Here is a 16779-nt window from a genome sequence, read left to right on the forward strand (position 1 = left end):
CGTAACCCTATTTGATGTTTATATATCATATTATTATTAGATATATCATATCCTTATTTAAGCTGTACCCATATTTGTTTTGAGGGGTGAAAAGTAGGTTGAGCTATCCGCCAAAGCACCCCACCCTGGACAGCTTGACCTCGTCGAGTTGTTCAAGGTATTTGGTCGGGTTGTCGAGGGTCGGGCTGTCCGGGGGTCGAGCTGTTTGGACCTCTGAAGTTCAAGTGTATATTATATGGGCCAGCGTCATAGAGCGACATGGGCGTTGTGGCGTTCGCCTGCAATCCAGCTAACAATGAAAGTTACAAATGGATTCAGCCGAGGACGCAGGTTCAAAACTGAGTCATGTCTTTCAGATGGTGACGTTTAAAGGTCGGTCACCAGACGTAAATAATCAAAATATGATTGATACATGTCTGTAAACTGGCGACCATTAAGGAAGGAGGCTAGCCACCAATAATGTGGGCTATAGTGTCTCCAAATCGTACAATCGAAAAGGAAAAAGAAAATTAAGCACGTCTCGGCAACGGGACATAGATTTGGATATCTTTAAAACTATCGAATGACATTGGAACGAAAAGATAACCTAATTAGTTGTACATACTAAACCTGCTCTTTACTGCGGTATATTTCACATGATAAATGTCTTTTGTGTAGGTCTTACCGTTTCAGATTGGGCTCAAACCGGCACAGCGGAGGGCTTATCCGCACAACACATACAACAATGGCGAAAATACGTTTTTACATATGAAGGCTTTTAAAACTATCGTATGACATCACAGCTGCTTAATGTTTTACACCATTTGAAAGCTGAAACCGTGCTCTTTAGCCTCATAATATAATTATATCAAAATTTTATGTCTGGGTGTTCCTGTTTTGGGTTTAAATTGAGGCTTAAACCGGCATAAAGTGACATTTACCTATGAAATTGACAAAATGCGTATTCATTTTGGAAGGCTTTCCTGCGACCTTTTAACTAAATAATGCCAATATAAAATGATGATTTCAGTTTGTGCTCTTGACTCTCATATATGTCACATACTTAAAAAAGGTCTGTGTCTTTCAGATTAATATTTTATTTTGTTATATCTAGGGACTAGGGTACTGTTAGGTACCCCGAGCAAGAGTTCCCTTCTGTCGTTACCAGCCATGGCACGTGGAGCCAGGCTTGCAGAGGAGCAGCAATTGAAAATTTTGCAGAATTTAGCTAAAAACAGCCAAATTATGGCATAATGCCAGATGCTAAAAGGGTCAAAGTTATGCCAGAAAGCATAATTATGCCAGATCTGTATTTTAGCCATTAATGGGTGTATAGTGCCCTAATGTAACTTAGGCCTAATTCTGAAACAATAAGACTTAGAAAAAAACAAAATCGGCATTATACAGTAATGGGAGTATTACAATTAACTACATCTACATCTAAGGTGGTACTGGACAGGACCAATTGGTATATACGTCCATTAATCCGATGAGCGTCTTTAGCTCATTAAAATATCATACAATACTTTATAGTGCCATTAAATCTAAAAAGCCGATACTCTGAGTTATATTATTATATTTCATTAAATACTATATGCGTTAAAAAGCTGATATCCAATAAAGCTATGATTTCATTTTCAAATTTGAAAATTTCTTGAAACTAAGGTATGTAGTATTTTGTTTAGTTCAATCTAAAATATTTATGTATCAAATATCAACAGTCAATGCTAAAAATCACGAACATCTATTCGCTTGCTAAACTAAACTACGTATAAGTGCGTGTTCTTATTTAATGGGTGTATTATAATTTCAACTTGAAATTGAATTGACTTTTTCAACGTTTGAAATGTACCAGCTTATGCGGTATTCTCTCTGCTATAATATTCCATGTTTTATTTTCGCATTGGATACTCTATATAGTAAAAGCATTGATTCAATTTTTCTTCTCTTCATCACCCATTTTCCATTTTCTTTCTAGAAGATACCATAACGTGAATTCTAATGTTTTCCGGGCTACCAATCGACAGTACTACACCGATTGAAACATGACACGTTGCACATTGTTTGTTTCGATACGTCTATAGGGCTATAGGTCTAATTGACATTTATAATTAGACTTTGTACCTTAACGATAGGACTTAGTTTATACATGTATCAGCAATATTAACAGCACTAGATCTAGCCGGAGCCAGTAGTTATCGGCGTTGATCTCCGAATTAGCTTAATGATAAAGGTGAGTTCTGGTAATGCGATTGCATTGTGAAAGAAAAGGTGTGGAATGGATCAGAAACAGTTGATCATGATGTAGCATGTAAGTATTGGTGTGCACTGCAAGGTTCTGGCACACATAGGATCATCACTATCCTGGCTGTGTAGTAAAAGCTGTGCTTTTGATTCTCAACATTTGAAACACCGCTGTCCTAAACTCAACTAATTTCACTCAAAATCGATACTTAAGTGACAATTGATGACACCTAAATAGCAGTAAAATACATTTTTTTCAACTTACTAATGTTAAAAAGAATAATTTAAAAATTCAAATTGTAAGTCTACTGTCAAACTTTGCTTACAGCCGCATCCACATGATTGTGTGCATTCGCGTGTTGTGAGTGTATTGACTATTCATTGTATTCAAATGCTGCCTATTAACGCATAGTGCAGTGCTAAAGGTCAATACGCATTAGCATTGACTCTCTATGCTTTGCTGGAGTGGGTTCTAGAGTCATCAAAAAATCATAATAAATGTGGACGAGTCTTGGTAAAGTAACAAGCACTGTACACAGAAAGCTATATATGGGACAACACACATGGTGTCGGGGCTAGTACTACCTTGATTTCCTTGTCTTTCTATGCTCATTACTCGGCCAGTATACATTTTCTTCCAAAATTGTTTGGCACATGTCATTTATTTGTAATATTGAACATTCAGTGTAAGTTTCGTTTGATTCTGTGAGAATTAATTTTCTTTTTTTTCACCAGAACTGGAGTTTATCTTTAAGGAAAGGATGAAGACATGGCACAAGAAGAAAAAAATAGAGACCTCGACCTTCCGGTAGAAAGGTTAGATAGGGCCAGGGAGGATTGTGAGGGTAAGGAGGATTCATCTGATGAGAGCTATTATGAATCAGTTCCTGAGATTGCTGAAGGAGAGGACATTGGATTACCGATCTATGATTGCCCACCTTCCCAAGACACAAACCATATGTTTCAGTGGCATTTTCCACGAGAGTTCATACCAGATGGTTGTGTTGATTATGATCATAACGCCGGGAGCGGAAAGTGGATGTTGTTCTACCCAGTGTCGGAGATTGATGAAAAATGGGAGATGGCAAATGATTTGTTTGATACCGGTGAGCTGAGGGGTGTGAGGGGAATGAAAGTCTCAACAGCTAAGGTCAATCCAAGAAGTTCTGATAATACCAAGGCAGTGCTTATCATGTATTGTGGACCGTGGACTGATGAACTGCTCATGAGAAAAATTGGGAGAAATCTGGCTCTAAAAACAAAATATGAGAGTAAGACTGGGTGTATGTTGTACAAAACAGACGACCAAACCAGAGGGGGGACAAGGGCAACAGGTCAAGCTGTAAACCATGTTTACCAAATGCAGTTGCCGAGGCCTATCGAAGGAACTGCTAGCTCAGCAATGCCGGAACTTCTTCCGTCCAAAGACTCAAGTGACTTTTGGCAGTGGCACTTTCCCGCGTGTTCACCGTCTGGTTGCGCTGAAGAATATGACTACTCAAAGAGTGGGCGATGGATGCTGTTCTATTCATTGGCAGAGATCGATGAGAAATGGCAGATGATGAAAGGCTTGTTTGATTCCAATGAACTGGATGGAGTTCGAGGATTAAAAGTCTCTACAGCCTCCTCCCTGCCGGTTAGCCGAAGGGGAAACAGGTCTGCAGTTATTATGGTATACTGTGGGCCATGGGATGACGAGGATCTTGTGTCGAGAGTAGGAGCGAATCTAGTTCAGAAGACCTCGTATACAAACGAATCTGGCACTCTTCGCTACAAGACAGATATAGTTGGAAATGGAATGACAAGTTCGGGACAGTTTATTCCTAGATACAAACAGGTGTTACCGGTTTCCAGGCCAAGTATGGGGGCCAACTACAGCCAATCAGGCGTAGCAGAACTTCCACCATCTAAAGACATGAGAAGCTATTGGCAGTGGCATCCGAAATCCCAAGATGGCAGGTTTACAAACTATGACTCATCATTGAGGGGGAAATGGATGCTGTTTTATCCTCCGTCAGATATCGATGGCATGTGGCAGCTGATGAAGGATCTGTTCGACGCTGGGGAACTGCAAGGAGTCAGTGATGCAATGGTCTCTACAGCAAAGAGCATTGCTGGACATCCTGACAAAAACAGCGGAGTGATCATGGTGTATTGTGGACCATGCGATGACGCAGAGCTCATGTTGAAAATCGGGGAAAACATTGCGTTGAAAACAAAATATAAAGACAAATCTGGTATCATGCGTTACAGGGTAGATGCTCCCAGAGAAGGGAGAAGAGCAACAGGTAAGAGTAGCCCGAGCTACTTGGTACAAGTACCAAAGCCTCAGGCAATGTTGGCAAGCGCCTGGGACACAGCAGAATGCCCGCCTTCCAGAGACACGGCAGAAAGATCGCCTTCCAGAGATACATCAGAATGCACGCCTTCAAGAGAAAATAGCAAGTTTTGGCAGTGGCATCGTAAATCTCTCGATGGAATTGAATATGACCCCTCAACGAGCGGGAAGTGGATGCTCTTGTATCCTGCGTCAGAAATTGATGATCGGTGGCATCTGGTGAAGAGTCTGTTCGACGCTGGTGAACTGCACGGAGTTCGAGAATTACAGGTGTATACAGCAAAGGACAATGCTGGACATCATGACAGCGGAGTCATCAACGTCTACTGTGGACCGTACGACGACGAAGAGCTCATGATGAGAATAGGAAAGAATCTTGCGAAGAAGATGCAGTATAAAAACAGAAATGATTTCATGTTGTACAAGACAGAGGGACAACAGGGTAGAGCGATGGGCCAGGGACGGAACCATCTTTACGAAATAAGTTTGCCATGGAGGTACTAATAACATGAAATACATTTGAAAATAGTTCAAATGCCGATCAAAACTCCGTTCAAACCCTCAAAGTGTTAAAGTATTGAAGGAAAGTGGTGGTGGTGTTTCATTTTTTACTCTTTGATCATTGCCTCTTAAGTATATGAATGTTTATTAGAGTTGTCCTTTAAGGCCATTTACAAAAATATATATGTTTAGCGTCCCGCCCGCTTCCTTTTTGGGGCCCGCCTCCCTTTTGTTTTTGTTAACATTTTTTAGCTTTATTTTTTTTAAGAAGAAAAACATGTTAAAATGGATCTATTTTTGATTTAAATTTGAGCGGCCATTTTGAGCGGCCATTTTGAAAAGAAAGAAGACAAAAAAGGACCTCCTCCTTCTTATTTTTCAAAAAGGCAGAACGCTAAACATGTTTTTTTTTAATATTTGGCTTAATGTCACTTTTTTTTTTAATGTTATAAATGGTTTTTGAGATGTACGCATATAGGAATGAGAAGGGTCTTTGAACTTTCCTTTATATTTCTCTGAATGCTTATAGAATGGTGCTCTTTAATGAAAAGGAAATAAAAACGTTGCTTAAGTATACCTACGGTAATTAGATTCCACTCCATCGGCATACATGTAAATCGATTGTGATATTAAAGTTGCCTTGATGAGATGTCCCTTTAGCTTATAACAAGTCTCATTCCGTTCAAGACCCCCTGTAAATGAGAGGTTACTACCGTTTAAGCCCCACTGTCCTATTTGTAGCTACTTGCTCCCTCTATATAGAAAACTTCCCCAATCGGTGCCTGTTGGTCCCCCATGATCCTCTTTTTCTCATGTGAGTTGAGAGCTGAGTTAATGAGATAGCCACCTGTCAGTGACCTCGCTGTGTGGTCTAATCCCTTCTGGCCCAGTAGTATTGACGGTCTTTAAGCATGTGTAGAGAGTTTTCTTTCCACATGAACTCATCATTTCCTTTAAAGTGCTGTTTAACATTTTGAGGATAAACGAGAAAAAACAGTTTGTAATGTTTATTGGTTATTCACATTAGCCAGTATGAATACATGTTTCAGAAATAAACGTATATTCTTTAATCAGAATGCGTTATATGTATTAATGGTGTTAGAATTCAATGAAGTATATACAAGGTGTATTATTAACATGTCATATTTCCATTTTTTTCTAAAATTTAATCTCATTTATTTACATGTGTTGATATTTGTACTACCGGTATATCCGATATTCTTACTCCATTTAGCACAGTGCAGCTTCAGTTCTAATAATTTTTACATAATCTTGAACAATATGTCGTTTGTTTCTTGAAATTGAAATTGAAATTCAGCTATTGGATGAAAAATGTATATCTTTGCATTGATAACGAGCCATTTTGAATGGAATTTATATGACAAAATAAATAAATATAGACATCATTCAAACAATTTGATGCATTCTTAGTTCACTTTATGTTTAACAAATACAATGAAAGCAGTAATTATCGTGTTATTTATACAAATTGCCATTGACATAGTTATCTTATTTTCAAGTTTACAAAAACAAAAAAGAAATTCCCCAAGCTCAGATAAATCAAATCCAACAATTTATCTTCACTGGTGGCACACATTATCAAAGAAATCAATAATTAATTATTCAACTCCAATAAAATTTGAATGTGCTCTTAATTGCTATTAATAAGAGGATAGCGTTGGTTTCAAAATAGACTTTTTACCAAGATGGGGAAAACCAGTACAATGTACACATACTTGTACAATAGGAATATTCTCACAGGTTGAGTAAACTCTTTGCAGGAAATGCTGGGAAATCCGTCATAATTTACAGAAGCTTCTACCAACAGAGTTTTTGGCTAAGGTCCAGAGTTAGGTTGGTTCTTTGAGGGGCTGGTCTTTATTATAAAAGAAGTATAGCTTATAACCGGCGAACCTTGTACAGTGGAACTTCATTATTTCGAGCACATTAGAACCATTGAAATAACCTTGATATATTGGGGTTTTTTTTTAACTAGGCAAAAAAACACACAATGATATATACAAAATTGACAGCGGCAACAATAGTACTTTGTTGTAACAGGTTCCTCGTTTTAACCACGAATCTAGATCCGTATTTGTACAGAGCCCGCTTTAACGAGGTTCCACTGTAGTAGACCGCCCTATACCCTTTTTATATACCCGTTTTAACCTCGGATCTAGATCCATATATTTACAGAGCTCGCTTTAACGAGTTTCCACTGTAGTAGACAGCCCTCTACGCCTACCCCCCCCCCCCCCCCTTGCTAGAAAGAACACACTTATTCACGCTCATTCAAAGTGTGAAACACAGTGTGAATCACAGTGTGCGCCACAATGTTAAATTAGGGCGTTTTCACATTGTGGTCGCGTCGTTTCACAGTGTGGATAACCACAGATTCACAATGTGACCAGTAGTTATCCACACTGTGAAACGACGCGACCACAACACTTTAATCAGACTCATTCACACTCATTCACAGTGTGAATCACACTGTGTTTCACATTGTGAATCACATTGTGCGCCACAATGTTATATTGAGGCGTTTTTACACTGTGGTCCCGTCAGTGTGGTTCACAGTGTGAATCTGTAGTTATCCACACTGTGAACCACATTGTGAAACAAAGCGACCACAATGTGAAAACGCCCCATTTTAACATTGTGAACATTGTTTTTATGATAAACTGAACTGAACTGAGCGCATGCAAACAGCGCGGGGGGGGGGGGGGGGTACAATGCTGTAAACACAAGGTCTGTCAATACATTTCTCAGTTTTCTGTTTAACACTTGAACTTAAGTAGCTGAGGTCTACGTTTATTTAAAAGGTATCGGGTGCTCATTGCGATACACTATTGATATATGTACAGTGTACTTGAAATTATATATTTATTGACACTTATTGTTCATTAAGTTTGATAAGAAATGCAATCATTCCTCGTGAATCTATAATGATTGTATAAGCCTGTAAAATACAAGTTTAAAAATCTTTATCTGCCATGTTACAGATAGATTCCCATACATGTTCAAACCAATCTCTAGACCTATAGTTTAGTTTAGTTTGGCACTACAGGGGAACCTCATTATAACGAGCACCTTGGAAACATTGACATTACCTCATTATAATGAGGTATCTCGTTATAATTATCTAGGCTTAAAAACAATGAAATGGAAAGAATTGGGAAAAGCCAAATTATCTTGTTATATCAGGTACCCCGACAACAGAGCTTGTCTTTGCCGCTTAATATACTTATTATTTTTTTCTTTTCTTATTCTGCTTCTTCCTCCTCCTCCCCCTCTCGATGAAAATTGCCTCCACTAACATTATCCCCCTGAACATTAAACTAGGCGCTTCCTGCCGGCGCGGCCAGATGTCCTGGCCTGTACGTGCTTGCGTGACATAAGGGAATTTTTGATTTGCGTGGACCCGATACGTGTGACATCCATGCAAGGCAGTGCATTAAAAGGACGTCGATCGTAGCAATCCACGTTGTCGTTGTGCAAATCTAAAAGTCACTATCGACACCGATTGAAACTTGTGCACGTCACACATTATCGTCTCGATATCTTATACATCATTTGACTCTGTACCTGAACGGCAGTACTTCGTTTATACCAGCAATATTAGCAGCATTACCTCTAGCCGAAGCTAGTATTTACCGCCGTTGATCTCCGAAACTTACAAGGGAAGGATAAAGACATGGAACAAGAAGAGGAAATTAGTGACCTCGACCACCTGGTAGAAATGTTAGATAGAAGGGGTGTTAATGCATCTGGTGAAAGATATCATTTCTTGAAGTTTGAGACTGAGATTGCTGAAGGAGAGGACATTGGATTACCGATCTATGATTGCCCACCTTCCCAAGACCCAAACCATATGTTTCATTGGCATTATCCACGAGAGTTTATACCAGATGGTTGTGGTGAATATGAAAGCTCTAAGGGCGGAAAGTGGATGTTATTCTACCCAGTGTCGGAAATCGATGAAAAATGGGAGATGGCAAAGAATTTGTTTGATACCGGTGAGCTGAGGGGTGTGAGGGGAATGAAAGTCTCAACAGCTAAGTACAATCCAAGAACGACCTATGATGATGATGCTATGGCAGTGCTTATCATGTATTGCGGACCGTGGACCGATGAACCGCTCATGAGAGAAATTGGGAGAAATCTGGCCCTAAAAACAAAGTATGAGAATAAGCGTGGTTCTATGTTGTACAAAACAAACGACCAAACTAGAAGGGGAACAAGGGCAACAGGTCAAGTTGTAAACCATGTTTACCGGATGCAGGTGCCGATACCTAACAAAGGAACTGCTAGCTCAGCAATGCTGGAACTTCGGCTGTCCAAAGAAAAAAGAGACTGTGGGCAGTGGCATCGTAAACCTCTAGATGGTATTGAATATGACCCCTCAACGAGCCGGAAGTGGATGCTCTTGTATCCAGCGTCAGAAGTTGATGATCGGTGGCATCTAGTGAAGAGTCTGTTCGACGCTGGCGAACTGCACGGAGTTGGAGAATTGCAGGTGTATACAGCAAAGGGCTATGCTGGACATCCTGACAGCGGAGTCATAAACGTCTATTGTGGACCGTACGACGACGAAGAGCTCATGATGAGAATAGGAAAGAATCTTGCGAAGAAGATGCAGTATAAAAACAGAAATGATTTCATGTTGTACAAGACAGAGGGACAACAGATGAAGCAGGGTAGAGCGATGGGCCAGGGACGGAACCATCTTTACGAAACAAGTTTGCCATGGAGGTACTAATAACATGAGATACTTTTGAAAATAGTTCAAATGCCGATCAAAACTCCGCTCAAATCCTCAAAGTGTTATAGAATTGACGGAAAGTGGTGGTGGTGTTTATTTTTTACCTTTTGATCATTGCCTCTCAAGTATATGAATGTTTATTAAAGTTGTCCGTTAAGGCCATTTACAAAAAGACACATGTTTAGCGTCCCGCCCGCTTCCTTTTTGGGGGCCGCCTCTCTTTTTTTTTTTCTTTTTTTTGTTGAAATTGTTATCTTTATTTTTTTTTAAAGAAGCAAAACATGCTAAAATGGATCTATTTCTGATTTTTAAAAAAATAATAAATGCCGGCGGCCATCTTAAAAACTAAAAAGGGCCTCCTCCTTCCTATTTTTTAAAAAGGCAGGACGCTAAACATGTTTTTTTTAAATAATATTTGGCTTAATTTCAATTTTTAAAAAATGTTATGAATGATTTTTGAGATGTACGCATATCGGAATGAGAAAGGTCTTTGAATTTTCCTTTATATCTCTCTAAATGCTTTTAGAATGGTGCCCTTTAACGAAAAGGAAATAAAAACGTTGCTTAAGTATACCTACGGTAATTAGATTCCACTTCATCGGCATACATGTAAATCGATTGTGATAAGTTGCCTTGATGAGATGTCCCTTTAGCTTATAACAAGTCTCATTCCGTTCAAGACCCACTGCGAATGAGAGGTTACTACCTTTAAAGCCCCACTGTCCTACTTGTAGCTACTTGCTCCCTCTATATAGAAAACTTCCACAATCAGTGCCTGTTTGTCCCCCATGATCCTCTTTTTCTTATGTTAGTTGAGAGCTGAGTTAATGAGATAGCCACATGTCAGTGACCTCGTTGTGTGGTCTAATCACTTCTGGCCCAGTAGTATTGACGGTCTTTAAGCATGTCTAGAGAGTTTTCTTTCCACAGGAACTCATAATTTTCTTCAAAGTGCTGTTAAACATTTTGAGGATAAACGAGAAAAAAAAACAGTTTGTAATGTTTATTATTTATTCACATCAGCCTCCATGGATACATGTTTCAGAAATAAACGTATATTTTTTTAATCAGAATGCATTATATGTAATGGTGTTAGAATTCAATGAAGTATATACAAGGTGTATTATTAACATGTCACATTTCCATTTTTTTCTAAAAATTAAATCTCATTTATTTACATGTGTTGATATTTGTACTATACCGGTCCGGTATATCCGATATTCTTACTCCTTTTAGCACCGTGCAGCTCAGTTTTTCTTCAGTTCTAACAGTTTTTACATAATCTCTAACAATATGTCGTTTGTTTCTTGATATTGAAATTGAAATTCAGCTTTTGGATGAAAAATTCATATCTTTGCAATAATAACGAGCCATTTTTAATGGAATTTATATGACAAAATAAATAAATATAGACAACATTCAACAATTTGATGCATTCTTAATTCACTTTATTTTTAACAAATACAATGAAAGCAGTAATTATCTTGTTATCTGTACAATTTGTTATTAACGTTCCATAGTTATCTTATTTACAAGTTTACACAAAACAGAGATTCCCCAATCTCAGATAAATCAATTCAAACAAATCAGAGGTTAAGTGTGTGTTTCAAAATAGACTTATTATCAAAGATGGGGAAAACCAGTATAATGTACACATATGTCAGTGTACAATATGAACTTAAGCAGGTTGGGTAAACAATTCACAGGATGGGCGGGAAATTCGTCATCTGTACAGAAGTTTCTACTAACAGAGTTTTTGGCTGAGGTCCAGAGTTAGGTTGCCGTACTTTAAGGGGATGGGCTTTATTATAAAAGAAATATAAACGTTTGATATAGTTTGGTACCTGCGGACCTTGCTCTACAGTGGAACCTCTTTATTCCGAGCACATTAGGACCATTGCAATAACCTTGTTATACCTTGTATATTTCTTTCTGGCAACACGCTATGCAATTCGGTGTCAGCTCGCTAGCTTCTCCCAAATCCTGACTAAAGTCGTGCTCACGACTTTTACCAATTTTCAATGCGCCGGCCGTGCGTCGTCTATGTGTGACCGGGCCATAAAATACAAGTTTAAAATCTTTATCTGCCATGTGACAGATAGCTTCCCTTACATATTCAAACCAATCTCTAGACCTACAGTTTGGACATCCACAAGGGTGTTTAGTTTGGCAGTACAGGAGAACGTCGTTATAACGAGCACCTTCGAAACATTGACATTACCTCATTATAATCAGGTATCTCGTTATAATTATCTAGGCTTAAAAACGATGAAATGGAAAGAATTGGGAAAAGAAAAATTATCTTGTTATATCAGGTACCCCTACAACAAAGCTTGTCTTTGCCGCTATAAGCTTATTAATTTTTCTTTTCTTATTCTGCTTCTTCCTCCTCCTCCCCCTCTCGATGAAAACTGCCTCCACTAAAATTATCCTCCTGACAATTAAACTAGGCGCGCCGGACGTCCTCGCCTGTACGTGCTGGGTGACATCGACACCGATTGAAACGTGTGCACGTCACAGACACAGATCCTCTCGATATCTTAAACATTATTTGACTCTGTACCTGAACGGCAGTACTTCGTTTATACCAGCAATATTAGCAGCACTTATATCTAGCCGAAAGTAGTATTTAACGCCGTTGATCGCCGAAAATTGCAAGGGAAGGATAAAGACATGGAACAAGAAGAGAAAATTAGGGACCTCGACCACCTGGTAGAAATGTTAGATAGAAGGGGTGTTAATGCGTCTGGTGAAAGATATCATTTCTTGAAGTTTGAGTCTGAGATTGCTGAAGGAGAGGACATTGGATTACCGATCTATGATTGCCCACCTACCCAAGACACAAAACATCAGTTTCATTGGCATTATCCACGAGAGTTTATACCAGATGGTTGTGTTGAATATGATCGCTCCAAGAGCGGAAAGTGGATGTTATTCTACCCAGTGTCGGAAATCGATGAAAAATGGGAGATGGCAAAGAATTTGTTTGATACCGGTGAGCTGAGGGGTGTGAGGGGAATGAAAGTCTCAACAGCTAAGTACAATCCAAGAACGACCTATGATGATGATATGGCAGTGCTTATCATGTATTGCGGACCGTGGACCGATGAACCACTCATGAGAGAAATTGGGAACAATCTGGCACTAAAAACAGAGTATGAGAATAAGCGTGGTTCTATGTTGTACAAAACAAACGACCAAACTAGAAGGGGAACAAGGGCAACAGGTCAAGTTGTAAACCATGTTTACCGGATACAGGTGCCGAAACCTAACGAAGGAACTGCTAGCTCAGCAATGCTGGAACTTCGGCTGTCCAAAGAAAAAAGAGACTGTGGGCAGTGGCATCGTAAACCAGATGGTGTTGAATATGACCCCTCAACGGGCGGAAAGTGGATGCTCTTGTATCCAGCGTCAGAAGTTGATGATCGGTGGCATCTGGTGAAGAGTCTGTTCGACGCTGGCGAACTGCACGGAGTTGGTGAATTACAGGTGTATACAGCAAAGGGCTATGCTGGACATCCTGACAGCGGAGTCATCAACGTCTATTGTGGACCGTACGACGACGAAGAGCTCATGATGAGAATAGGAAAGAATCTTGCGAAGAAGATGCAGTATAAAAACAGAAATGATTTCATGTTGTACAAGACAGAGGGACAACAGATGAAGCAGGGTAGAGTGATGGGCCAGGGACGGAACCATCTTTACGAAATAAGTTTGCCATGGAGGTACTAATAACATGAGATACTTTTGAAAATAGTTCAAATGCCGATCAAAACTCCGTTCAAACCCTCAAAGTGTTAGAGAATTGAAGGAAAGTGGTGGTGGTGTTTATTTTTTACTCTTTGATCATTGCCTCTCAAGTATATGAATGTTTATTAGAGTTGTATTTTAAGGCCATTTACAAAAATATACATGTTTAGCGTCCCGCCCGCTTCCTTTTGGGGGGCGCCTCTCTTTTTATTATTATTTTTTTTTAATTGTTATTTTTTTTTTTTTAAAGAAGCAAACCATGCTAAAATGGATTTATTTCTGATTTTTTTTTTTTTAATTAAATGCCGGCGGCCATCTTAAAAACTAAATAGGGCCTCCTCCTTCCTATTTTTCAAAAAGGCAGGACGCTAAACATGTTTTTTTAAAGTTGATGTTTATTGATTTTAAAAACTAACTTAATTTCATTATTGCAAAGTTGAAACGTTGATTCGACAAGGTTATCAAAATTCAATGCTTGGAAACATTCGAAATAATGATTATTATAAATTATAAAACGCTTAAATACAGCCCCGTCATAGCACCTGAAGAGCTCCCCGAACGCTGCTGAGATGCGTGAGATCACAGTATGGACATGACTTGCACAAGCAGACGATGTCCCATGACATCTCACACATTTTCAGTGCCTGTGTTTTCATCTTTTCTTGAGTTCTTTCTCTTACTCCACTACCGTCAGGCTAAATGTATAATCTATTGCCTCACTCTTAACCCCGCACATGGTTTTATTTTGATGACAAATGCAGCGATACAAAAATAAAGGAATTTGTCGCTTGTAAACAAATAAGACGCCATTGAATATTCAGCTGGACACACCGCGGTATGTTCGGCGTTTCAAGAGGGAACAAATGCCGTCCTCAACATCGTTCCGGGGTTTTCAATTCGAAAGTCTGGTTTCTTTGACTGTTAATTAACCCCTATCCTGTGTATTTACAAGCAAAAGATTTTAGTTATCGGAATCGGGTCATATCCCCTTTTGAATGGTTTGACATGCCATCACATTTATATACACTAAACTCATTATAATTTGACAAATAAAAGCTTTGCAATTATGTTCATTCTCTATGGGATGTCGTCTGCTTGGGCAGTATTGGTCCATATAGTGACGTCATTAAAACATCTTTATTTTTCCGGCGAATCTCTCGTATATCCCAGCTGCTATGCCGGTGGTTGTATTTGTATTTTTATAAATCACCCGATATGTAGTTGACCTAAAACTTGTACGATGGCCATCTGTTAGCTTACCAGTTTCTAGTCATACATTAGTTGACATATTTGTGATTTTCTTTGAAGTTCAACTTTAAAATAATATTTGGCATAATTTCGATTTTTAAAAAATGTTATGAATGATTTTTGAGATGTACGCATATAGGAATGAGAAGGGTCTCTGAATTTTCCTTTATATATCTCTGAATGCTTTTAGAATGGTGCTCTTTAACGAAAAGGAAATAAAAACGTTGCTTAAGTATACCTACGGACTACGGTAATTAGATTCCACTCCATCGGCATACATGTAAATCGATTGTGATAAGTTGCCTTGATGAGTTGTCACTTTAGCTTATAACAAGTCTCATTCCGTTCAAGACCCCCTGTAAATGAGAGGTTACTACCTTTAAAGCCCCACTGTCCTACTTGTAGCTACTTGCTCCCTCTATATGGAAAACTTCCCCAATCGGTGCCTGTTGGTCCCCCATGATCCTCTTTTTCTTTTGTTAGTTGAGAGCTGAGTTAATGAGATTGCCACCTGTCAGTGACCTCGCTGTGTGGTCTAATCCCTTCTGGCCCAGTAGTATTGACGGTCTTTAAGCATGTCTAGAGAGTTTTCTTTTCACAGGAACTCATCAATTCCTTTAAAGTGCTGTTTAACATTTTGAGGTTAAACAGTTTGTAATGTTTATTAGTTATTAACATTAGCCGCCATGGATACATGTTTCAGAAATGAACGTATATTTCTTAATCAGAATGCGTTATTATGTAATGGTCTTATAATTATATGAAGTACAGTGTGTATTTATAACATGTCATATTTCCATTTTTTCTTCATTTATTTACATGTGTTGATATTTGTACTACCAGTATATCAAATATTCTTACTCCATTTAGCACAGTGCATCTCAGTTTTTCTTTAGTTCGAACATTTTTTACATAACCTTGAACATTATGTCGTTTGTTTCTTGAAAATTGAAATTCAGCTTTTGGATGAAAATGGTATATCTTTGCAGTGATAACGAGCAATTTTTGAATGGAATGTATATGTCAAAATAAATAAATATAGACAACATTCAAACGATTTCATGCATTCTTTATTCACTTTATTTTTAACAAATACAATGAAAGCAATAATTATCTTGATATCTGTACAATTTGTTTTTAACAAAGTTAATCTTTAAAATCTTATTTACAAGTTTATAAAAATATATATATTCTCCAATCTCAGATAAGTCAATTCAAACAAATCTGAGGTAAGTGTGGGTTTCAAAATAGACTTTTTATTCAAAATGGGGAAAACCAGTATAATGTACACATACTATGTCAGTGTACAAAATGTAGTTACGAAGGTTGGGTAATCTGTCTACAGGAAGGAAGGGAAATCCTTCATCTGTACAGAAGCTTCTAGCATCAGAGTTTTTGGCAAAGGTCCAGAGTTATGTTGTCATACTTTGAGGGGGTGGGATTTATTATAAAAGAAATATAAACATTTGATATAGTTTGGTACCTGCGAACCTTCCTGTACAGTGGAACCTGAGTAAATTGGGACCATTGAAATAACCTTGTTATTTCTTTTAGGCAATACGCTATGCAATTCGATGTCAGCTCGCTAGCTTTTCCCAAATCCTGACAAAAGTCGTGCTCACGACTTTTTCAGATTTTCAATGCGCCGGCCGTACGTCGTCTATATGTGACCGGGGCATAAAATACAAGTTTAAAATCTTTATCTGCCAAGTTACAGAAAGCTTCCCTTACACATTCAAACCAATTTCTAGGCCTATATTTTAGACTTCAACATGGGTGTTTAGTTTGGCAGTACAGGGGAACCTAATTATAACGAGCACCCTCGAAACATTGACATTACCTCATTTATATCAGATAACTCGTTATAATTATCTAGGCTTAAAAACAATAAAATGGAAAGAATTGGGAAAAACCCAATTATCTTGTTATATCAGGTACCCCGACAACAGAGCTTGTC

At 38.4% G+C, this 16779-nt stretch overlaps 1 protein-coding gene across 1 annotated transcript; it reads left to right on the plus strand.

The window, feature by feature from the left end:
• The first annotated feature begins 2014 nt into the window (after nt 1-2014).
• Nucleotides 2015-10033, plus strand: LOC105443972. Its single transcript, XM_011677687.2, has 3 exons — nt 2015-2212; nt 2959-4972; nt 9720-10033. The coding sequence occupies exons 2-3, from the start codon at nt 2993-2995 to the stop codon at nt 9819-9821; spliced, it is 2082 nt and encodes a 693-aa protein (XP_011675989.2). The 5' UTR covers nt 2015-2212; nt 2959-2992; the 3' UTR covers nt 9822-10033.
• Nucleotides 10034-16779: the final 6746 nt, after the last annotated feature.

The sequence above is a fragment of the Strongylocentrotus purpuratus genome, unplaced genomic scaffold, assembly GCF_000002235.5.
Source record: "Strongylocentrotus purpuratus isolate Spur 01 unplaced genomic scaffold, Spur_5.0 spur5_contig_844, whole genome shotgun sequence".
In the NCBI taxonomy this organism is placed as follows: Eukaryota; Metazoa; Echinodermata; class Echinoidea; order Camarodonta; family Strongylocentrotidae; genus Strongylocentrotus; species Strongylocentrotus purpuratus.